This window comes from Galleria mellonella, unplaced genomic scaffold (assembly GCF_026898425.1).
Source record: "Galleria mellonella isolate WM207_F2 unplaced genomic scaffold, CSIRO_AGI_GalMel_v1 utg184, whole genome shotgun sequence".
Classification (NCBI taxonomy): domain Eukaryota; kingdom Metazoa; phylum Arthropoda; class Insecta; order Lepidoptera; family Pyralidae; genus Galleria; species Galleria mellonella.
The window spans coordinates 9,324,158-9,349,213 of NW_026442025.1; the positions used below are offsets into that span (position 1 = coordinate 9,324,158).

The 25,056-nt window shown below is 32.9% G+C and overlaps 2 protein-coding genes across 3 annotated transcripts; one reads left to right on the forward strand and one right to left on the reverse strand.

The window, feature by feature from the left end:
* Window positions 1-2,449: 2,449 nt before the first annotated feature.
* Window positions 2,450-23,242, reverse strand: LOC113511997 (guanylate cyclase soluble subunit beta-1). The gene is made up of 15 exons (XM_026895742.3): window positions 23,084-23,242; window positions 20,104-20,129; window positions 19,380-19,453; window positions 18,309-18,409; window positions 17,123-17,241; window positions 16,646-16,801; window positions 14,626-14,779; window positions 14,081-14,235; window positions 13,523-13,657; window positions 12,133-12,215; window positions 11,303-11,473; window positions 10,273-10,510; window positions 9,305-9,442; window positions 8,086-8,243; window positions 2,450-3,722 (listed from the first exon to the last, which is right to left on the reverse strand). Exons 2-15 carry the CDS (start codon window positions 20,104-20,106, stop codon window positions 3,602-3,604), a joined length of 1,806 nt encoding a protein of 601 aa, XP_026751543.1. The 5' UTR covers window positions 20,107-20,129; window positions 23,084-23,242; the 3' UTR covers window positions 2,450-3,601.
* LOC113511998 (uncharacterized) lies at window positions 4,838-7,318 on the forward strand. 2 transcript variants are annotated; one of them, XM_052893920.1, is made up of 3 exons: window positions 4,838-5,182; window positions 5,862-6,095; window positions 6,744-7,318. In XM_052893920.1, exons 1-3 carry the CDS (start codon window positions 5,053-5,055, stop codon window positions 7,301-7,303), a joined length of 924 nt encoding a protein of 307 aa, XP_052749880.1. In that variant the 5' UTR covers window positions 4,838-5,052; the 3' UTR covers window positions 7,304-7,318. The 2 variants fall into 2 exon arrangements, with proteins under 2 accessions (XP_052749880.1, XP_026751544.1); XM_026895743.3 differs by having other exon boundaries at window positions 4,839-5,182; window positions 6,645-7,318.
* Window positions 23,243-25,056: the final 1,814 nt, after the last annotated feature.

Sequence of the window (25,056 nt, forward strand, 5' to 3'; positions counted from 1 at the left end):
TGAGAAGGGTATTGCTTTTTTTCGATTTACAACCAGGTATAAATAAGTAATTTTATTTATTTATAATTTAATTGTATAGAAAATTTACACTGTCATTTTGAACAATAGGTGAGTATGACTCTGAATTCTCTTCCAGCAATCCCAGAATAATAACGAACAGAATTTACCGGGTACAGAGGTATAACACCTGAGTCCTCAGGAATGGCAACGCATGGGGGTATCATGAGCGAAACAGTATATTCTGTTATTTTCATGATACTGCTCATGTCTATAGGCGACGGTTACCACTTTCCATCAGGTGGGCAAAAAACGAGCAGCAGGTAGTGTGTGCGTAATATATGTCTACGTATATATGTCGCGTACTGCGCGGTTTCAGAGATGTTTCCTCCCACGAACACTCAGGTTGTGGAATGAGCTCCCTGCCGAGGTTTTCCCAAGAGACTACAACATGGGGTTCTTCAAAAGAGGGGTAAAGAGGTTTCTTCAGGGTCGGCAACGCACGCGTAATACCTCTGGTATTGCAGGTGTTCATAGGCTACGGTAACCACTTGCCATCGGGTGGGCCGTATGCTTGTTCGCCACCTCAGTGGTATAAAAAATATAATGTATATATATATATATATATATATATATATATATATATATATATATATATATATATATATATATATATATATATATATAGTTTTTGGAAATGATAAAAAAAAGTTAAAAATGGAATTGTGAATAATTTTTTTTTTGTAGAAATAAAGAAAAGTTTTGTTTGAAACACCTTTATTAATGTAAATTCACTGACAACAATGAAATATAGTTTACTTATCATAAAATATATGAAGAAAACATTTAAAGCTTGATAAATACCTACTACATATTGACTAGAACATTTACTTAGACATCTGAAATTAATAACAAAGTATGAAATAAGTACCAGCAGTAGTCCCATAATTACAAGAGATTATAAGAAAGCAGAGACATAATAAACAGCCTGAACAGATCTTCATAAATTGTAGCTAAGAATCATCTCGATCACTTTAGCTTACAAACAAAAAACAGCATCATAATCGGACCATTTCTTTAGGGGTTAAATGCGACATACAGACACAGACACGTCAATCTTACAACACCCTTATTTTTGCTTTTTATTAAGGAAGCGAATTGGAAAATTATCAAGCTTCTTAACAATTCCTTTTGCTACTTAGAACAGCAAACAAGCTGACGGCCCACCTGATGGAAAGTGGTAACCATCACTTAAAGACATCAAAGGTACCATAGACATAACAGAGTATGCTCTGTACTTTATAATTTCATCGCCATATACACACACTTCACATCGAAACACAGCCATGCAAACAAATGTTACACGGTAGAAACACTAATGGGACAGAGATACCCAAATAGACGACTTTTGTATAATATTCTTCTTTGGTAAAATTTCCCATTTCGCTTTCTTAGATATTTATTATTATTATTTAGTAAATAAATTTGCTTGTACAGACTTGGGTTGACTTTATTATAATATTATATGACAATTATGAATGTAATTTACAAAACTCCTTGCATATATATGCAAATATATACTTGAAAAAATGTGGTCCATAAAAAAAAAATAAGAAATGAATATATGTATTTATGATCGTATGGCATTTAAGATTTTACGCAGTGTTTTAAATTTAGTTATTTTTATAACCTTGAAATTGTAACTTTATTTTATAATTTTTTACTGTAAAACGATTTTTTAAGATCTAGGGATTATAAAAGACAGAAAAATAGATATTATTTTAATAGATATTCCACTATTACGAATAGGCCATTTTAGGCTTGTACATATTAAAACACATATTTCTTTCGCTTCTAACTACACTTATTAATGTCTGTTAGTCGAAAGTATCTATAAATCACTATATAGACCATTGAAAATCTTGTAAGTAATTTGAATATACATATTTTTAATCATTATTTATACATAATTTTAAATAGCCAGTTATGTAATCGCGTAGTGGTATAAACTAATCGTAAAAGTCTATCACATTATAATTAATTCTAATAAACTGTCATTTAATGTAGACTTTTTAAATAGACTTACATTAATGTTTATTAATGACTCCTTAAGATAAGAAACTAATTCGAAACTTTAAAGTATACTTTAGGTTATGTGCTTAGATTATATACATAGAGTATCGATTGCTTGGGTACCTTTGTTCCATTCGTGTTTCTACCGTGAAACAGTTGTGTTTGCATGTGTGTGTGTGTGTGTTTTGAAGGGTGGGATATGGCGTGAATTTACAGGGCACAGAGGAATAATATCTGAGTCCTCAGGAATGGCAATGCATGGGGGGTATCATGGGCGTAACAGTACGCTCTGTTACGTCCATGGTACTGTTCATGTCTATAGGCGACGGTTACCACTTTCCACTAGGTGGATTGGTTGTTTGCCATTCTAAGTTGTATAAAAAAAAAGAGTATCGAGCCTTAAAAACGGGTAAATTTTTTGTTCGCTAATTGTCAAATTAGCTGATTTGTTTTTTATCAGTGTTCTATATTCCTACACATAAAATGTATCTTGACTTGTATTATTTATATTTATTAAATAAAATGAATGTTTACGCATTAAAAAGATGCAGAAATTATAAGACAAAATAAATGTAGAAGTTATAAAGGAATCACTAATAACTATTTATCACGCAAAATTGTATGAAAAGGTTGGGTTTCTTTTTAAGCAATGTTAAGTATACACTATCTATATAATCTAAGATTAAGTGTTAATGTAATAAAGTTCTTTTTGGAATCATCAATACGAAATAGGTATACAGATATACTTAAATGTAAATTTGTTACGAACAGGTAAAGCAATAGAATCGATTTCAAAGTGCAATTTTTTTTAAATATATCTCTTAACCTAATACTTTAATTTTATAGCATTGAAAAATTACTGTTTTATGAACCATCGTAAACTTATCCTTTCCACTCCAGCCTAATAACTCATAGAGGATAGGGGGGAAAGGGATTGTTAGTAATGGAGACTGAGAATCCCATTGCTAGTATACATTGCTAGCAATCGGATTCTCACTGGAAACTATAATAGTTAATTCCTGATGAATTCATCAAGATGGGCTAACTGGCCTGTTTTCATTCTCATCTATCACCCTTTACTAGTGCTCCGCCAGCGTATCCCGTTAACGCAGGCGGAGTTACCAAACCATTTTCACCCATAAAAAAAAAAAACTCATAGAGGATACCAATAACTCATTAACTTATCAATAACTTATTATAATGTAAACATTATAAACATATTATAAACACTATAAGATAAACACAGACGGTTTCGCTTATCTAATTGTTAAGGGCTCTGGGTCAGTAAAACAACCGTGTCGCTGAAGCCGCGACAGTGGATTTAATGTTGAAAATGCGACATTAAAATGCTAATATTCTTGATTAGTATAAACGTGCAAAACAGCAGATAAGGAGTAACAGAAAAGCTATGCTTTGTTTGCTTAGTCTAACTTCGACTTTAGATAAAGTTTTCTTAAATAATTAAGAGTTCTAATGCTATTATAACGTGTACAGATGAATTGATTAGAGAATTCCTCGACCTTCTAGGTGCTTAGGTCATCTTCCTGGTGAGGAACCAAGTTTGCATGGGTTCAGCTTTACCCTTCATAGATACGTGCCCGCGGTACGTCAGCTCGAATTGATCATCGTGGTTGTCTTCGCGCATCAGGTAACTGCAAAATTGAATGAGTTGATGTAATGAAATTTGTGAGGTACATTAAAATTAATATATAATATTAAGAGAATAGACTCTATTTTGCCCCTGTAAAAAAAGAACAAAAAAATACAAAATCTTTTTTATTTTAAAAATTCTATTACTTATTGAAATTTTATTTAGATATTTAAACTTTCAAACTTAAAAAAGAAGATAGTTTTTAATTTGGTTAAATCTTTTTTGTTTGTTGTCTCATAACTTCTTTATTAAAAAACCGATTTGAACCATTCTTTTTATCTGAAAAGTTGTACTTTCAGATTAGTCCTTAAAAATTTCATTAAATAGTTTAGTTGATTGAATAGTTTAGTTTTTAAAAAGAAATAACTAACTGGTTTTGCCACGTTTGAAGTCGTTTAGTTTTTTGTGGAATACATTTTTACATTATTCTTCTATCATAATATCATTGCATGTAACAAACTCTTGCAAAACTAAAAGCATTTATTGTTATTATTATCTCTTATTAGAAATATAAGTGGGCCTTAGGTAGAGAAGAAGAATGTTAGTAATGGAATCTAATGACATTTCTAGCAATACACTCTGTCAGGTTGACTTCTATGCCATTCTTTATGGATACTACGTGATTAATTATAATACATCAGTACCTCTGTCCCATTTGTGTTTCAACCGTAAAGCAGTTGTGTTTGCATAGCTGTGTTTCGGTTTGAAGGATGGGATATGGCGTGAATTTACTGGGTACATAGGAATAACACCTGAGCCTTCAGGAATGGCAACGCATGGGGGGTATCACGGGCGAAACAGTATACTCTGTTATGTCCATGGTACTGCTCGTGTCTATAGGTGACGGTTACCACTTTCCATCAGGTCAGCTTGTTTGCCATTCTAAGTTGTATAAAAAAAAATTGTAAATACACATTAATGTATACACACTTTTTACTCTAAATAAAAGTTTTAAACAGACTTTAGAATCAACTGAAAAGTTTTTATATCTACTTTTTTTATTCAAAATACTATATTTATACGAAACCCTAACGTCAATATAATAACAAAAATGACGTAAATATTGTAAACTGCCTGCTCTTGTAAGGCTTCCTGGCGACCAAATTCAAGACGATTATGCACTTATACGTGTTCCATACTACCGCCACAGTGTCTAGTAGCTACTGATTGCTGATCATTTAAGACTTATTTCCAAAACGGACACAATGCGAGCAGAAAAAAACATGTTTTGAAAAATAAAAATAAAACAAAAATTTAAAGTGATTGTTTATATGCATTATTAAATTTAAAATTTCTAAAATAAAATAACACAAAACAGTGGTGTTTGACAAATGGATACGTTCATGGATTTATATTTCGAGGAGGTGTTTAGCAATATAGACCGAGACGGATTGAACGAAAGATTCAAGAGGAGAGAATTGGTCGAATATTTTAACACAGTTATCACAGGATGCGCTAGAGGTTTTTAAATACTTATATTTCAGGACGTATGAGTGATATCATGAGCATTATTACATGATGTTCATGATGCTATTTAAGTGTACTCGTATAGGCGATGGTTACCACTTTTAATCAGATAGACCGTCAGATTATTTGCTAATCTATGTTACATTTTTTTTTCACAATTCGATCTGCACCGTGTGCTACGCTTTCAGCCTCATTTTTTACTTTGAAGCAATTATTTTGAACATAAAGTCTTTATGTTATCGGACTTTATTATTTTATAGTTGTATAGTGCGGTTTCACCTATTTAAATCAGTATATAAAGTATCCTTTATGTTATGTTAGGATATAATCTATCTGTGTACCAAATATTCAAATCCGTTCAGTAGTTTTCGAGTAAAAAAGTAACAAACAAACATCCATTTATACTTCGTTACAAACTTTTGCATTTTTATATTAATTGGATATCTTCAGTAATAATTATTAGTTAGGCAACTCAGATGATATTTAAGTGACTTCCAAAAGGAGTAGGGTCTCACTTTTACTGACTTTTTTGTATACATATTGCATAATCAATTCTGAACTAATATTTATTATTCTTTTTGCTATCAATTGAATTTTCTTCCGTCGTTTTATTTGACAGAACAAAGTTCCCCTGCGATTCCTTAATTAAATTAATATAAAATTTTCTTTCCAGGTCAAAACGTATCGGACAATACAACATGCAAAAATTTCGTGCTATCTGCACTAAGGTATCACAATAACTGCAAAACTAACAACGGTGATGTCTGCCTTATGGGCAAGTACCATAATCTGCTGTACATTGCCATGAAATTGGCTTTTGATTGGAGCCTACAAGACAATGGCGTCGTTGCAGCTTTACTTGACGAACTTTATACATGTGAGAAAACATTCGAGAGAATATTTTTAGGTAATTAATATTAGTTTTTATTTCACATCAGTTTATAATAAATATCTATCTAGGTTAGTTCTAATTATTGGTCTAAGGTCGAAAGATAAGCAAACTGAAGTAGCAATGGGTTGGTTATATAGCTCGAAGAACAACCGATGGGAAAGTAAAGAAAGAATGGACCCATTAGATGAAGTGACGATCTCTGACGGCTCAGAACCGTTCCTTATGGCAATTTATGGAGGAGGCCTACCCATGGGTATCGTAAGAAGCGACTAAGGGAATTTGATGGTCGAGGGATGGGTAGCAACGTCCTTTTTAAAACATAAATAGTCTGCTAAACGTGACAACTAGTGGCAAAACCCCCTTTTAGAGGAGACCTATGTTTAGCAGTGGGCAATTAATGGCTGGTATAATAAAAAAATACTTAACTTTTTACTAAAACGCCCATGAAATTAATGAATAAATAATTAAAGCCTCAACTAAGTGTTGTCAGAATAGGTAGTTCAGAATATTCTACGATCTTTATATACTTATATATTAAAACAATGCAATGTCATGAATTTACAGGAGCCATCTTTGGTACGTCAGCGCCTCACTTTCTAGCTGGTTGGAAATCAGATTTTGCCGATAAAGAAGAGAATGTACATGCATTGGTTTTCTTTTTAGATCATGCCACTAATGCTTGCCTTGAATACACCGAAGGAAATATAACATATCGTTTCATAGACGTGCCTTTAGAGAGCTGCGGAAGAGCGTCCCCAGTCAGAGTGGTCATACAAATGGGGCTATCAGAAATGCTAATGATTTTATTAAGGTTTGGAGCTAGAATCACAAGTGAAGCATCTACAAATCCAGTTGAATCCATTTTGGATAGGCTTAAAGAATATAACAGAGTCTATCCTTATGAACTTGTATCTTGTCTAAAGTTAATATTACGAGCTACACCCAAAGTGGAATTTACAGTAAATAAGCAAGTTTTCGAGGATTTAGAACTGCCTGATGATTATAATTATCAAAGGAGGATGGCTTTGGAGAAATACGGTGAAATTTTGGAGGACCGTTTAATACCCAGTTCGAGATGTGGAATTAGACCAGTAGAGTTGAAACATCTTTGCAGGTGTTGCGTGAGGGAATTGTTGTGGCAAAATTTTGAGCTACCATTCGGTATCCAAAAACTTCCGATTCCGATTGCTTTGAAGAGATATCTTGATTTGTGTGAAGATTAAATTTTATTGATGTGATATTTTTCATTTTATTTAATTACGTATAGAAAGCGAATAGATAGGTGTGAAAACCTAAAATAGATACGGAATCATTCTTTGTTATTAATGATAATAATAAAAAAACAACTTTTTTATAATTTATATACTATCCCGTCGAGTAGGTCCCGGCATACGAGTAGAATAGGCCGTTCCTTCCTTTCCCGTGGGTGTCATAAGAAGCGACTAAGGAAGGGCGAGGGATGGGCAGCAGCGTCCCTCTTAAAACATCTCCAAAGTCTAACCGCGGTTGCCAATTCACCTGCCAAACGTGGCAACTATTGGCAACACTCCCCAAGGAAGAGGTTTATGTTTAGCAATGGACAGTTAAAGGCTGATATGATGATGATGATGTTGACATACTATCAGAATGACTATCTGTTATGTACATGGTACTGCTCATGTCTATAGGCGACGGTTACCACTTTCCATCAGGTGGGCCGTCAGCTTGTTTGCCATTCTAAGTTGCATAAAAAAATAATTTTACAGTAATCTATAAAAGTCTTGTCATCATTGGCAACTCGCACTGGTTAAAGATCTTCGTTTTCAAATTCTGAGGTATTTTGGATGAGAAGATGTGGTGTAGTTTCCCAAACGCTGCCCAGCCGAGTTGGATTCGTCGGTTATATTGGGATAAATATTCTTTATCCCTTATAAGAATCTGGGTCTATAACTTATGGAAGATAGTGGCTGAGATGATGACGATAATGACGATGATTAGTATAAGTTAAGATGATAAGATTAGTTACCTGTAAGTATCTTCGCTCACGTTGATAGTGCCCGGCACGCCAGTAGTCTCACATCGGCTGGTCAAATTCACTGTATTCCCAAACAGACAGTATCGCGGCATACGGTGACCAATGACCCCAGTCACCACTTCTCCGGAGTGGATGCCGATAGTGATTCCCTAATGGATTAAAGTTGAATTATTCTACCATTATTTATTCTGTATAATAAAATTCACAGCAGCACACTATACATTTGCCATGTAGAAGCTTTTGCAGAAATTACAAGGAAAATCCTTTTAACATAAATAAATATACGTTCTAAGTAATTAACGATAAATGCAACAATGTCTTCTTTTGGTAGCAATATACACTTATAAGGAATATTTAATAAAGAAACAATGCAAATAATAATAGTTTCATATATTTAAAAACATAAGAGTGTACATACATATACATACATATCTGTCACGCCTGTTTCCCATTAGGGCAGGCAGAAACAATGGAACGCCCAATGCTTCGATTCAAACAAACCTCTTTCGCTTCTTCCACATTCATCAATCTTTTCATACATGCTCGCCGGTTACGGGTACTTTTAATTTGGCCCTTCTTCAGCACACGACCTATTTGGCCGACATATGTCAGTCTAGGGCGGCCCCTACCGACATCTCCATTGATTCTTGCTCGATAAATCTATTTATAATAATTTAGTACCCGTTAATAGCGTTTCTAACATCAAAAATATCACATATCACAGGTAAACTGTAAATCTTTTAATATATTTTATTATTTATAATAATTGTTATATATTATTTATATTTTATTTATTTATTCTTTACTGCACAATAAAACTTTGTACAAATGGCAAGCTTAATGCCCTATAGCATTCTCTACCAGCTAATCATTGGGCAAAATTTTGTCATACACAAGGATAACATTTGTTTTTAATGTTAACTTAATACTCTTTCAATTTAATGATAGAAGAATTTGCAACAGTGCCCGTCTTAAAACATTAACCAAAGCTAACTGGGTTTACCGAATCATCTGTCAGACGTAGCAACTACTGGCAAACTTCTCCCTTTCCCCCCTCCACGGATCCGGAAGCCTATGTTCAGCAGTGGACAGTTAACGGCTGACGTAATAATGATGATGAAGCAAATGCATATTCAATTAAGAAAAACGAAAAACTTCCAACTAGTAATGAGGCATTTTTGTAATTTTTAAATCTACACTGTATACTTACAACAGGCTCCCCATCAACTGTGACAGTTTTCGCTAAATCCATCATGTCGAGAGCCAGTAGCGAAATGTGTTTGGCGTGGGCTACTTTGTACTCAGGAAGTCCCGACACTGCCATGTACTTGTCGCCGACTGTTTCCACCTGGATGAGTAGAAGGATTGCATTAGACGTTATTTTTTTTTTATTTCAATAAGGCACACATAACGAATTATAACCATGTTATATTTATATATGAGTAAATATAGTTTTTATATTAGGTTACAATTCAAAAAAATATGTAAATAGCTATTGATATATGTATATAAGATTTTTTACTGTATATAGCAATAAATATAATTTACAATAAATGAAATTTTTACTATAAAACTACATCACCACACAAGAAATACACAAACCAGCTATTCAAGTTAATGAAGTAGTGAATTAAATATTTCTATAAGTAGAAATGGCAAGTATGCTGATCGTTTGATTCTTTGTATGTAGTAAGAAACTTTGCGTATATATATATGTATATACTGAGGTTGTATATATGTGTAATGGGATCTCTATGAACTTACTATGTTTGTCGTTTCTGACATTTGTTTTATGAGATAAATCTGCCATAACTCTGTATCCTAAAATTTAAGACTGCTGTCAAATAAAGTGTTACAAACAAGCAAACAAACAAACAAATGTACGAATATTATAAAATTTTGAATACTAACGGTATTAACTAACTTCAATCAAATCATTAGATAAATAAATAAACATATATAAAATTTAACCTGGATAATATTATGTCTTGTAAATTCAAAATTTAAGAGTGTCTCAATGACCAACAAATCCTAATAACAGTTTAGCGAAAAAAAATTTTTTTGATTTCAGTTTAGAACTCACAGAGTTATGAAGTAACAAACATAAAAAAAGACAACCGAATTGAAAATCTCCTTCTTATAGAAGTTGGTTGATAAATAAATTACCTAATATATTACCTTGTAAACATCTGGGCTTCTTTTCGGATCTGTGAGGACGTCAAACGCCGTGTAAAGATCGTTGAGCATCCTCACAATCTTCATGGCACCCTTATGGTCGGTGTTGTTGGCGCAGTAGTTGGCAAAGCCCACGATCCCGCTGAAAAGCAAGGTGACAGGGTCATACCGACGTGCCTGAACAGGTCGGCGGTGACGGAGCTCGGATGCCACGCTGATCGGGAGCACCGAATAGAGAAGTCTGGAAGCAAAACAAGAAATTTGTTAGCATTATCCTAAATACTTATATGTAGATTTAAGCTGTTTGTGAGGAGACATTAAAAAAAAAAAAAAGAATTTTCTTGTAGTTTCGAGATTTTGAACCACCTGTGGGACTACAATGGCTCAGTGGTCACAATGTTAAAATACAGTATATCTAATGATTCGTTGTATTCTTAGTTCTTGCTTGAAATTGCCAGAAATGGTCTTACAAAAATGTCACCAAATGCTAAATCATCTTTCATAAATCGGAAGACTTAAGCGAAACTAATACCAATATTTCAATTCCAGGATTATGTGTGGAGGACAATGAACCTTGAAGACGGCGTATCAAGATAAAACATACGCCAGTTTTTAGGTAACTCTTCAAAAACAAAACTGTGAAAATTACATACAATTTGGTACAGTAGTTTTTGCGTGATACTGGAATAAACACATAGACTGATAGACAGGCTAAATTTGTAAAATTATTATTTTAATATGTATTGCTCTTATTAAGAGCCCTTGTATACATTTTTCTTTATTATCTTCAATATACAGACATACTCTCATCATATTTTTTTTTATACAACTTTCATAGTATTAGTAAGACTCATTGAATATTACATTTTTGTAGCTAAAACTCCTACGAATTTCCATAATTTTTGACGATACAAAATTTTACCTCATATAACTATACCATGTTCATTTTTTTACCTTATATTTTGCTTACAAGAATAATAAGTAAATCGTATCAACTATCCTAATATTTTCTAATATTATTTGAAAAACTTACCGGTCAGTTTTCTTCTTCTCCGAATCAAGTTCACGGAATGTCTGCTGTAGTTTATCAGTTAGCACTTCCAAGTTCTGAGTAAGTTTGTAGTCGGCTTCAAACTGTTCAGACATGAGGACCAGGTCACGGGTCGCATCGTGTAGAGGAATGTCGGAGATGCAAAGACCTCGACTACAAGGGGAAGTGGAAAGAAAAATTATTTATAAGGATACATATACGAGAGCTGGTGTTCTATGGTTTGCAGTATTGTAATTATAAAGCATTTAAAAAAGGAAGTAGAGAATACGATATGAGAATTATAATAATACCAATTAATTTATTACATTTATTATATGAATTGTAGCATTTTAACCGACTTCAAAAAGAGAGAAGCGCTCAATTTGGTTGTATTCTTTATATTTGTTAACTCATAACTTTGTCAGTTCTAAACCGATTTGGTAAATAATTTGTTTGTCTAACAGGATATAGGTACTTACAGATTAATAGTATGGAAATTTTATTGAAATCGGTTTAGTAGTTTAGTTTTTAAATTAAAATAATTGGATTTGTCAGAAATGAAGTCTGTTTTTTGAGGAACACAATATTTAATATGTAAACTTATGATCATTATACTTTATTTCTGAAATTGCTATTTTTCATCCTATGGATGGAAAGCTTTAAATTGTATGAAATTTATCACCTGATGAGTGATGGCGGTAGATTAGTACGCTGCCAAATCGGATTTTAATTGTAAAATTTGGGCTTGTTGAGTGTTAAATTCATCATAACGGAAATAGATTGTAAATATATTAGACTAAAACATGTTTTTTTTTTTAATATAATATAATTACCGTGTGAGGTCATCGAGATTTGTAACACTGGGGTAACACTGGAACACCACTACATCTGTTTCAGGAATGTACAGCATTTGACCCTGAAATTTATGAATGTTTTCCAATATTATTACTTTAGAAATAAAAATAAAAATTACAGGCATGTAACATGTAAGCTAAAGATGATGTGCCATTTTTCAAAACCTATCTTTAAATTTAAAATTTCAATTTATTTATTTATTTAGTAAACTTTAATACACCTAGAAAAATTAGTTGGCGGACTAGGTCAAAATGACTTCACTTAAATAGGTTGTATACTAAGCTGTATAAGTTACTGTACTTTTTTAACTATCCCACGGGAACTATTTAATTTTCCGTGATTAAAAGTATGTACCTAAAATGTTGACCGGGGTGTAACGTACCACCATGCAAAATTTCATTAAATTGATCCAACAGTTTCTGAGATTAGTCCGTACAAACAGACAAACAGAAGAGAAACAAAATATTTGAAAAAATCTAGATATGTTCCATTTCACTTCTTAACATTCCCCTGACTCAGTTTTTAAGGTTTTTTTTTTATGTACAGACATTTGACCTCTATAATTTTATTACATGTATAGAAGAGAGAACTTTAGAATAATGGCACTTCAGAATCGGCCTCTATCTAGGAACAATGCCCCAATGTCATATTAACTAATGTTTTTTCTATGTTGTTTCTACTTACCTTAATGGAAGACAGGCGTGATAGATATCTATGTGTGTATACACATATATAGATATGTATTTGTATACACACATACATATTTATCACGCTTGTATTTTGTCAAAACTTACTTTCTATGCTATTTTATTTATAGTAAAAATATATGAAAGTTTGGTGTATTTCACCAAATAATAAAAGAAAAATTCTATGGCCATGTAACTCGACACAAATTTTTCGGGTAAAAATTCTTCTAAAAATGTTTAATTTTACAGATAGAATACTGTCTTAAATAGAATGCTAACTTACTCTTTATAATGATTTTTTTTTTTTACTGTAACTTTTATTCTATTACATAATTTTGCTCCAAGCGAATATTATGTTTACTTTTTGACTGTCTTTTTTTCTAACATAGGAGACAACGAGCTATCGGCTCATGTAATGGTAAGTGACTATCGTCATAGGCACAACACCGGAAGAATTGCAGGTGAGCTGTTGGCTTTTAAAAAGGAATTGGTCTGAAACCACGCGTAATATCCTTGGTATTGCAGGTGTTCACAGGCTGCGGTAAGCGCTTACCATCAGGTGGACTGTATGCTTCTTTACCACCTCATATGCTTTTTTGTTGAAGATGCAACAATGCTGTTGTATTTTGCTAATCGTTTTTATGTAGTTTAAATGTAATATAATATAGCTTCATATACTCACCTTCAGTCTAAGCGGTGCAATTTCATCATGGGTCGGATCAGTGACAATCATCTCCTCTGACTTGGTTTTCAGTACGTATACAGTGTTGATATGGGATAAGACGTTTGCGAATGTCATCTCAAGGTGAGGACGAATCTACGTAAAATATATATTAAATAAATAATGTTTAAATTTCACTAACTAATGGAATCTAAAATGAAAATATTCTTAGAAGAGCTAAACAACAGATAGTGTTATAAGATAGACAGATAGAAAAACAAGCTGTAACAATATAGCTCGAATCGGCAACAGATGAAGAAGAAAGATTCAAGAGTGGTGATTCTATATTCGATTATATATTCTATATTCGTACGATTATAAAATTACCCCCACTAGTTGGAGTGACGACCTCAAATATGTTGCAGGAGTACTCACTGAATGATATAGATGATAGGTGCAGTTCTGTGGCATCGAATACTAATATAAAAAAATATTAATGTGTATAAATTTCTTCAAAAAATATTATTCTTATTACAGTTGAATAAGGACTATATTTCAATTTAGAATAAGCAAGCTTACCGTATCTAAAACATCGGTGATCTTGCATCCAGGTCTGGTGACTCTTGGCAGCAGACGGGAGACGGTGCGGCCCGCTTGCACGATGTTTAATTCTCGGTCGAACATCAGGTGGAAGGGAAATACACGGCAGAACGTAGCTGGACTCACTTTAGGCTCTATAAAACAAATTAATCACAATTATTAAGTGTCTGAACTGGGCTTAAGTTAACGAATGGGAAATGGGTCTATGTAAGCTATCAACATAATAAAATCATTGCCTCTTTACAAAACATCGATATCAATAAACGTCATAAAAGATAAATCCACTTAATTTTTTTTTATTCTACTGAGGTGGCATATACGGCCCACCTGATGGTTAGCGGTTACTGCCTACAATAATACTGCCTACAATACCAGGGCATTATTACACGCGCGGTTCCAACTCTGAAGAAACATCTTTACCTCTTTTTTTTGAAGAACTCCATGCTGTAGTATATAATATGCTATAATTTATTTATATAAATTGAAATTGATTCTCAAAGTTTTATATAAGTTAATTGACGTACCTAAAGACAACGTTTCAATCTCGGCGATCTCCGGTGCACACACGCGACCAGACGTCGATGTCTCCGTGATGAGGAACTGGACGTGATCGCATTCCTCCTTCGACTTCAGCAGCTCCACTTTCACTTCGGTATTATGAAGTTTGCTGGCCACTGTCTGTAATTGTTACAAATTTTATCTACAAATATGTCTTTTAAAAATGTTTGAATATTTGTTACTCAGTAATGTTTAAACGGTTGAAATAACTTGAATATTTGGTACACCAATAGACCCGTATTAAATTAATACATAAGATTACTGTAATACCTGAGGAAGACTTTGTACAAAAGTCGATTGCTTGAGTACCTTTGTCCCATTCGTGTTTTCACCATGAAGCAATTGTGTTTACATGGCTGTGTTTCGGTTTAAAAGATGGGATATGGCGTGAATTTACAGGGTACGGAGGAATAAGACCTGAGTCCTCAGGAATGGCAACGCATGGGGGTATCATGGGCGAAACAGTATACTCTGTTATGTCCATGGTACTGCTCATGTCTATAGGCGACGGTTACCACTTTCCATCAGGTGGGCCGTTAGCTTGTTTGCCATTCTAAGTTGTATAAAAAAAAGACAACTAAGAAAATAATGTAATCCAATTCAAAGGCCAACTATATACCTGTGCTGCTGGTGCTCATGAGTAATCATCATTACCAAAAGATGACAATCAAAGATATATTTCATTTTATGGTAAATATTGTAGTTACCACAACCCATGAATGTAGGCATTCATGGGTTGCCAACTCCGGGACATACGAGTGTTGCCAGTTCTTGTGATAATTATGAAGATCTAAATAAGGGAAGTGTTCTGACCAATAATAAAAAATTGTGACCCATACAAAAACCGATTTCAGTTTTGATAAAACCAGTTATTGATCTAAAAACTAAACCACTGAATCCATTTTGATAAAATTTCTATGAGAATTTAGTTAAAAAATAATTTTCCAAATCAGTTTAGAATTACCAGTTATGAGTTTTATTTTAGAGAAGTTTATTTTTTATTTTTTCAAAATTGATTTAACAAGATAATGAAATGTCTTATGATATTGATGTAGTAATTTCACTGTTCATTAGTTACTACTAAGCTATATCTAAAAAATGACTTCGCAGAAAGTCTGTCTCTAGTGATAACCTTGGGACCGATTCCTATAATCACGAATGACATTAAGAATGTGAGCATTTTATTTATTTATTTTTATTTAATTATTAGTTTAAATATAGATAGATAGATAGATAGATAGATAAACACTTTATTTGAGCCATTTAACACACGTAAATTAATGAATAAAATGATACAATTTGATTATTTACATTTTTCAAATATAAAACAACATATAAAACATAAAATTAATATTGGAGATATGTTTCACCAAGTGTGTCGCAGTGACCCAAAAAGGCTACAGCTCAGTGATACTTTTGCTTAAAAGCAAAGCACTGATTTTCAGCTGCAACCTGAAGCAAGGCTACACGGACGCGTGCAATGTGTAACCTGTGTAACCAATTTAATGGCAGAAGGTAAAATTATATTATATAGATACATACTTATATAGATGATGCATAAATAATATAATATATTTCATTAATAATTAAACATAATATTTAACATATATAAATAATAATATAATTATGTTAAAAGCAGTTACCAGGCGACTAATCCAAAATTTAATAAATGTTGCTTTATCAACTTTTTAAAAATTGATTTGGATTGAATATGTGTACATGGCAGACTTAATGCTAAAAGCATTCTCTCCCAGTCAACCATAGGGAAGTGTCAGAATACTCGAATGCGGTACTAGTAATTATTGATATACTAAAATTACATATATAAACGAATAAATATATATAAATAACAAATATACTTACACATATATGACATATACTATATTATACACGAAATTGAGAATAATATAAAGCACTTACTGCTCGGATAAAGTAAAAAAGTGAGCGTGAATGTTTTTTTGAAAGACGGTTTAGTCGGTATTATACCTTTACAATCCCAATGACGATGTGCTCCAATCCCGGTCTGTCAGAATAGTAATGAAGAACCAAGGCGCCATCTTCCGGTCTTTCAGTGCACCTGAATGATGGTGATCTCATTCCCGGGTACAGTGTACCCAGGTGGTCGTGTAGACCATCCAAATTCTACAAGTAGAAAAACAGTACTAAAATAAGTGATACTTCCTACCTCTTTAGATCTGACCTCGGTCTCGTACTGTAAATCAAATATAGTCGTTTAAATTTTGTTCCATAAAAAACACCTTCTAACATGGCAAACTAGTCATTTTCATTTAAAACTTATTACCTACTGAGCCGATTTTAATCAATTTCTATGCAATCAATCTGAAAGTATATAAAAAAAATTAGATAAAAAAAAGAATATTCAAAATCGGTTTATAAATGACGGAGTTAAGAGGTAACAATATTAAAAAAATACAACCGAATTAAGTTTATAAAAAAACTAACTTGCAAAAAATCACGTGGTGTAGCACCGAGTACTTGCAAAATCTTGTCATATCCAGAGTCTTGGCAAAACTCAAAGAATGTCTTTCCAAATAACTCCAAAATGGAATCGGCTGGTATTTCTGCAAACGAATAAGAAGATTTAATTATTTTGCTAATAAGGCGTGAAATTACTGGGTACAAAGGAATAACATCTGAGCCCTCAGGAATGGCAACGCATGGGCATATCATGGGTGAAACAGTATGCTCTGTTATATCTATGGTACTGCTCATGTCTATAGGCGACGGTTACCACTTTCCATCAGGTGGACCGTCAGCTTGTTTGCTATTCTAAGTTGTATAAAAAAAAAGGAAAATTTAAATTCAGCCAAAATTTTTCTTTCTTTCGCCAAAAGGATAAATAGAAGTAAAAAAAACAGAACTAAGTACAATAAGTATCTTCTATTCTCCTTACTAATCTATTACCATATCAACCGTTAAATACCTACCGCTGAACATAGGTCTCCCCATTAGGGGCTCCGCCAGTAGTTGCCACGCTTGGCAGGTGAATTACCAATTGCAGTTGCCACAGTTAGACTTTAGTGATGTTGAAAGAAGAACGCTGTTGCCTATCCCTTGACTTTTAAGTTCCTTTAGTCGACTCTTACGACTCCCACGGGAAAGGAAGGGTTGGGCCATTCTATGCTGGGATCTCTTAAAACATCGCCAAAGGCCTGATTGCGGTTGTCAACCTGCCTGCCAAGCGTGGCAACTACTGGTAAAATCCCATTTTTGAGGGAGGCCTATATACAACAATGATAGATAGATAGATAGATAATTTATTTACATTACTTACAGCACACAAATTACAATAAAAAAAAACATACACATAATATACAGTAAAAGAGATAAAAGAATGAAAATAAAAAAAAACACAAATAAAAAAAGACAAAATATATAAACTAACAATCTCCTTTCTTTCCCTTCCTTCATCCGTGTGCTATAGTAACACAAAATGGTCACAACTCAAATGGTCACAATGGACAGTTTACGACTGATATAAATAAATAAATACAATTATACCATATTGAATATTCTTTATAACACTAAAGCATACAGTAATAATAATAATTAGAAACAATGTAAGCAAAGGATAAGAACAGAATAGAATAGAGCCATGAAATAGGTTAAGACATTTAGAGGTACTTACGTAGAACTTCAACAGCAGCTGTGATCAGATTATAAGTTATTTCATCTTCATATATTTGTCTCACCAGGAAACTTCCCTCCATCGATACATCGGCTTTTTTCCTGTAAACAAAATAAAAGTTACGTGTTATTCCATCAGCCTGTATAACTTTAGGCACGTTCTTTTAAGGTGCAAGAATTGCTTTTCCTCTGTTGGCAACAATGAAACTTTTTTCATTACGGGCAATAGACATTTTACAGTTTAGATTAAATTTGAACGTGAAAGATGAAACTGTAAAAAACATAATTAAAATGTATTTATTAATTTAATTTGAACATAAATCCAAATTCACAGACAAGTGATAACTGAATCCATCGATAGAATCGTCATCGCTAGAGGATCCATAAGACAGAATGAGGTGACATCATCTGTCTAATTTTTATTAAACAAACGCTGACCAAGACGCTTCTTTCGATAGATTACTATGCCACTTGTTTAGGAGGGGGGGGGGGGGAGCTGTTATACGAATGATGATAGGAAATAATTAATTTAATTATTTTTTATCATAATTCTAATATCATCTATATTAATAAGTATTATTTATGCTAAATTAGGATATAATCTGCCCGTGTACTAAATTTCATTAAAATCTGTTCAGCAGTTTTTGCGTAAAAGAGCAACAAATCTATCGTTACAAACTTTCGCATTTATGATTTACACTACACATACACCCACGCATACATTTAACCCTCCTTACAATTGGTGACCACGAATTTGTATTATTTAATCATTGCTGTCAATATCTGAACTTTAGCAACATAGATTTTAATTATTTTATATATCAATTTAATCTAACTTTATGGACACTCACTATTATATATGGTTTCTTTCATACATGTGCTTATATTACTTGCATACACCCACTACCTACCTCGCTTTGGAATCAAAATTTTTGTTTGTATAAATAAAATCCGTTATTGGCTGTATTCATAAGAGACTTGGCATGTAAGTTATTTTTTAGGAGCTGTGGATTTTTGTATAAAATAAAAAAAAAAATGAAAATAATATTAATAGTATTAAATATTTACTTACTTGATCGTCTCCCATGTCTCCTTACCAAAGGAATCAGTCACCAAAAGTTCAAGGGCGTAATTTACGAAGCCGTACTGTGAAATAAATATATTTTTAATTTGATTTAGAATCGCTTATCGAAATAACATGTTTTTTTTAATGCAACTTAGAATGGCAAACAAGCTGACGGCCCACCTGATGGAAAGTTGTAACCGACGCCTATAGACATGAGTAGTACCATGGACATAACAGAGTTAACTGTTTTGCCTATGAGACCCCCCATGCGTTGCCATTCCTGAGGACTCCGGTGTTATACTTCTGTACCCTGTAAATTCATTGCCATATTTCATCCTTCAAACTGAAACACAGCTATGTAAACACAACTGCCTCACGGTAGAAACACGAATGGGACAGGACATGACTTTTGTACAAAAGTCTCTCTTTGGTAAAAGTAAAATAGGTAAGTTTTATTAAACTCATGTGAGAATTATGAATTTAAAGTTTTGTAGTGGAAATTGTTAATTAAGTTAATTTAAACTTTAGATAAACATAAATAATTGTGCATGAGCTATATAATGCCCCTCATTTTGTTCGCAGAGGACTAGATTGTATTTGATCTTAGCCTCGTCTTTGCAGTGTCCAGTACAATTCTATGTATTCTATTATGACACATAGAAATGTACATAATACCTTTAGCTAGAAACCATACGTACTAATTTATACGTAGTAATATTATCAAACTTACCATTTTTTCTAATCGAAGCTAAATTGCTGTAACAACAGAAAAACAATATTAGAACACAAGAACTATTAATTATATTTACATATTAGTATATTATAATAAATTTTATAATTTAACAACCATTTTTAATTTTCACCAAACTAGTATGAGTTCAAAAATATATCTTTCTAATTAAAAGAAATCGTTAAAATCAATTTACAATAGCTAAATAATTCAAGTAACATGCCTAATAGTAATAAGAAATCTTTATGAAGCTGGTTTAAAGTAAAATTATAACAGCCTATGTAGCAAGTAGATAGGCGAAATTCTAGCATAGCTTTTATTACAATTCTCGAAGAAAACACACTTAGATTGCTAAATAATTGTTTATTTTTCATCAGATGGAAAAATTAATTTATCTCCAAGAGTAATCTCGTGTTCGCTTTGAGCTTTAGACAAAAAGAAATTTACAAAGTTTTTTTTTTGTTATAGCTAAGCGTTGTACAAGTAACAAGCAATTAGTTTGGTGTACTCAAGAGTTTATTGAGAATTTTTATTTTTTTATTTTTATTTATACCACTGAGGTGGCAAACAAGCATACGGCCCACCTGATGGTAAGCGGTTACCGTAGCCTATGAACGCCTGCAATACCAGAGGTATTACGCGCGCGTTGCCGACCCTGAAGAAACCTCTTTACCCCCTTTTGAAGAACCCCATGCTGTAGTCTCTTGGGAAAACCTCGGCAGGGAGCTCATTCCATAACCTGAGTGTTCGTGGGAGAAAGCATCTCAGAAACCGCGTTGTACGCGACCATTTAGGCTGTAAGTTATGAGGGTGAACTCCCTGTCGATGGCGAGCCGTACGATGATAGAAATAGAAATAGAATTAAAAATCGTTTGACGTTTTTACGTTTTTGTATAATTGCAGATTAATTATATTGCGTTTTGATAATATGATTAATATCGGTAACGGGGATGCGTTTGTTACTTTAATTCGAATATGATGTCATTTTTTTTGTTGAATTTATATGATGATAGAAAAGACTAATGATAATCGACGGCGGTAGGTTTTTTTTAGCCTCCCGTAGGAGTGCAGCTTGTTCCCGGATATTAATTTCCAGGTTTTTTTTATAATTTAATTTCCTTCGATATTGTTAGTCTTTGTCAAAAGAAACAGATCCAGGTAAGAAATTTAATAGCCTATACGAAATATCCCTCTCAAATTGTTATACATATATTCCCGATCTTGTACTGAATCAGTCTTGTTCACTATATCATGTCGGTTGATGTTGAACTTCCTAACATAAAATTTGCATAAAATCAAATTTGTAAGTTTTCCTCACTCTTTACTACCATGTACCCTTCATTACTCATTTTCCCATTTGCACTTTTTCCCATTTGTCGTAACGATCTTATTGGTTTATTTCATATTTCCGTAAATTTTTGTCCTCAGTTTGAATTAGTTTTGGTTGGTCGAAGAACCATAGTCCTTGGGCATAGTGTTATTTTTACTGTACGGCACCGTCCACATCCTCGCATATGAATCAGTTTTGTGTTCTATTATTCTCAGGTACAATATCGCTCTGTTCTTTACGGCGGTAGGTTCGTCCGCTCCGTATTTGGATTTTTTTTAATGAGTTATAATGTAATAGTAACCACGCCTGCGCTATTGGTATACGCTGGCGGGGCACCAGTGAGCGATGATAGATGATCATGAAAGCAGGTCAGTTAGCCCATCATGACGAATTCTACTAGAATTCATCATGATGGTTTCCAGGGGGAAACCACGTGGAGATCGACCTGATAGGGTGTATTACCAGCAATGGGTCAGTTAGACCCTATTACTAACAAGCCCTCCCCCCCCTATTTGGATTCTAATATGCTCGATAAAAGGTCATGTCGAATGTTATATTCACAGCAACAGTCGACAAATGCCTCCGACTGTTCTATTACGGATGGTTGCGAGTATATTTCTTGTTATTTTGTCCTGCAGATACATTGTTTTTTTTCTTTAGTCAGCCCAGGTTCTCCCATTCCTTTTTTTTAGATATTTTTAATGGGATAGAAATGGAATAGTGATCCCGCCTACGTTATCAGTATACGCTGTCGGGGCACCAGTGATCGGTGTTAGATGAGGGAGGGAGGGAGAAGGCAGGTCAGTCAGCCCATTATGATTAATTTACCAACAGTTGACTATTATGGTTTCCAGGAGGGCCGCGTGGAGGTTGACCTGCTGGGATATATTGAACGGCGATGGACTATCTAACCTGCTTTCGTCCTCATAGGTGAGCACGTAAAGCGATAATGCAGACGGGTTCCCATTCCATTATTACTCATTAAAAATTACGTTATTCCAATATTTTTTTACAATTTTCAGGCTTTTAAAAACCGGAGCAACAAAATATAAAGTAATTTTATTTTAAAAATTATAGTTATAGATTTATTATGTTTATTAGAGAAAATTATGCAACACGTTTCATTGTTTCATATTTATTTAATGATATCATTACAAACAACTGCTGTGTATTCGGAATTCAGAGACATCTATATTATTTTGAAGCAAAGAACAGACACCTCGTTTGTAACAGACTTTTGCTATTAGAGACTAGATGGCACCACATATTCGTAAACATATGAAGTAGGTAGCCTGTGATATAAATTTAAGGACCCGGTAATTAAAGAAATATCTGATTGATTACAACAGAATATTTATTGCATTTTAATAAAAAGATGTAAAAACTACATAATAGAAATAAAATAATGGCATAAAAAAATCAAAAGCCTATATGACTTCGCAATAATAAATTAGATAATATAATTCAAACAATGAAAACAAATGATATTAATGAATTTGTTGAAAATTGTATACATATTTGTAATAAAAATATATAATTCTACAAGTCATTTTACGTTAATATGATCTGCATACAAAATTATCCCATTAAAAGTAACAATGGATAATTATTTTAATACTAGGCAAGTATCTAGCTCAAAAAATCACTTACCTCGATATTGATAGTTTATATCCAAGAACAATTATGTATTAAAATTGTAATAAGTTGATAAACGGAAACGAAGCCATACAATGTTTACACGTAGTTTATTATTTGAAAACCCGCTTACATCAAAATATCACTATGACACATTACTGTACGCGCCAACAGTTTGGCGCAAACTGACGTTCCTTTTTATTCGATGAATTTAGAGTTGCTAGATACAGATTAAAAATATTGCGGTGTTTTGTTTTTGGGCTAGATTTAAATGTTAAATTTACATAAAATTATACTAATTTCAATTAATTTTATGTAAAGTTAGAAAAATAATGTAAATAATAAAAAAATATCTTCATATCACGTTCAGAGATCGTGTTATAAATAGCGACATCTGTTTTTGTATAGCAAAACAATCTTTCTCCTATTTGATACTAGGTTACACTACTGACTGATTATTGCAAACTAAAGAATGTAATCGTCTCAAAATAGCAAGTTGTAATCACCATTTTTTTTGCTTTTTAAGTCTATGAAAAATTAATATTTATTAGAATTTATGATTATCAGAAATACTTATTTAAACCTATACTATTATTATAAAGAGAAAAGATTCAATTATTTGTTTGTAGTAGATAAACTTAGAAACTACTAAACCGATTTTAAAAATTATTTAACCTATAGAAAATTACATGAACAGCGAGTAATATAGGCCATATATTATATCTTAATAATCTATGTATCCATGCGAAGCAAATAAATCCATATGCTCTTTTAGTATTGAGGTAATACGGTTCTCAGTTTATGTAGATAGGTAAGTAGCAGAACTTTGATATTATGCTATTATTATACATACATACATACATATCTGTCACGCCTGTCTCCCATTAGGGTAGGCAGAAACAATGGAACGCCAAATGCTTCGATTCAAACAAACCTCTTTCGCTTCCACATTCATCAATCTTGTCATACACGCTCGTCGGTTACGGGTACTTTTAATTTGGCCCTTCTTCAGCACGTCGCCTATTTGGTCGACATACGTCCGTCTAGGGCGGCCCCTACCGACATCTTCATTTATTCTTGATCGATAAATCTCTTTCGTAATTCTTCTTTCATCCATCCTCTCCAAATGACCAAACCAACGCAACATTCCTTTTTCAATTTTTGTCACTACATCGTCTTTCAGCTATTATTATAATCGTTTGGAAAGATATTTTAGCACTTTAATCGTGTGTAAATGGGTAAACAGAGTTCAATAAAATGTGTGATACAAATAAATTATAGTCTTATATAAAGACATAATACTTTTATCAATATTCTAAACTTTTGTCGTAGTTTTTCTTTAGTCAAATTAAACGTCTTTACGATATACTCGGAAAAACTGAAAGCCACGCTTGACAGACGGGTTGGCAACCATAGTTTTGCTTTTGGTGATATTTTAAGAGGGACGCTGCTGCTCATCCCTCGACCATAAATTAAGTTCCCTTAGTCGTCACTACGAAATATATTAACTGTGTTGTACAGTTATTTATAATCTCGCTTTACCCAAAATCTCGATATTCTAAAAGATTTATTGACTTTATACTGAAAACTTTCCAAACTCAATGAACTGGCTACATAGATTTACATAAACTTTTTTTGTTCAAAGTGAAGTGGGCCTGCTTTACAAGTTATTTTTGAACGATCTGTACTCGCATCTCCCAAAAGAAGAAACAAAATCTTCACATCTTTTTTTTATATCTATTAAGAAAATTTGAATTTGGAATGAAAATTGTTTTATTTATGCGAATCGAATTTTCGAATTTGGCGCGCAATTAACTAGGCTGAATAGAGTGCGTTCCTTTTATAAAAATCAGAAATTAAAAAAGAAATAATACATAGAGGAATGCTTTAGGCTGTTATAGTAATTCACAATAGACTTTAATACAACACTACATCTTATTAATTTAAGCTTATATAAAGTCATATTTTCTCTCCTATTTTTAGGTAAG

Excerpts from the sequence above, each read along its gene's own strand:
- LOC113511998 (XM_026895743.3), top strand. The coding sequence starts at position 5,053 with ATGGATACGTTCATGGATTTATATTTCGAGGAGGTGTTTAGCAATATA. Across the intron at positions 5,183-5,861 it reads TATCACAGGATGCGCTAGAG|GTCAAAACGTATCGGACAAT; the intron begins GTTTTTAAATAC and ends TTTTCTTTCCAG. Across the intron at positions 6,096-6,644 it reads ATTCGAGAGAATATTTTTAG|GAGCCATCTTTGGTACGTCA; the intron begins GTAATTAATATT and ends ATGAATTTACAG.
- LOC113511997 (XM_026895742.3), bottom strand. Across the intron at positions 18,410-19,379 it reads GAGACATGGGAGACGATCAA|GAAAAAAGCCGATGTATCGA; the intron begins GTAAGTAAATAT and ends TTTTGTTTACAG. Across the intron at positions 11,474-12,132 it reads AATCTCGATGACCTCACACG|TCGAGGTCTTTGCATCTCCG; the intron begins GTAATTATATTA and ends TTCCCCTTGTAG.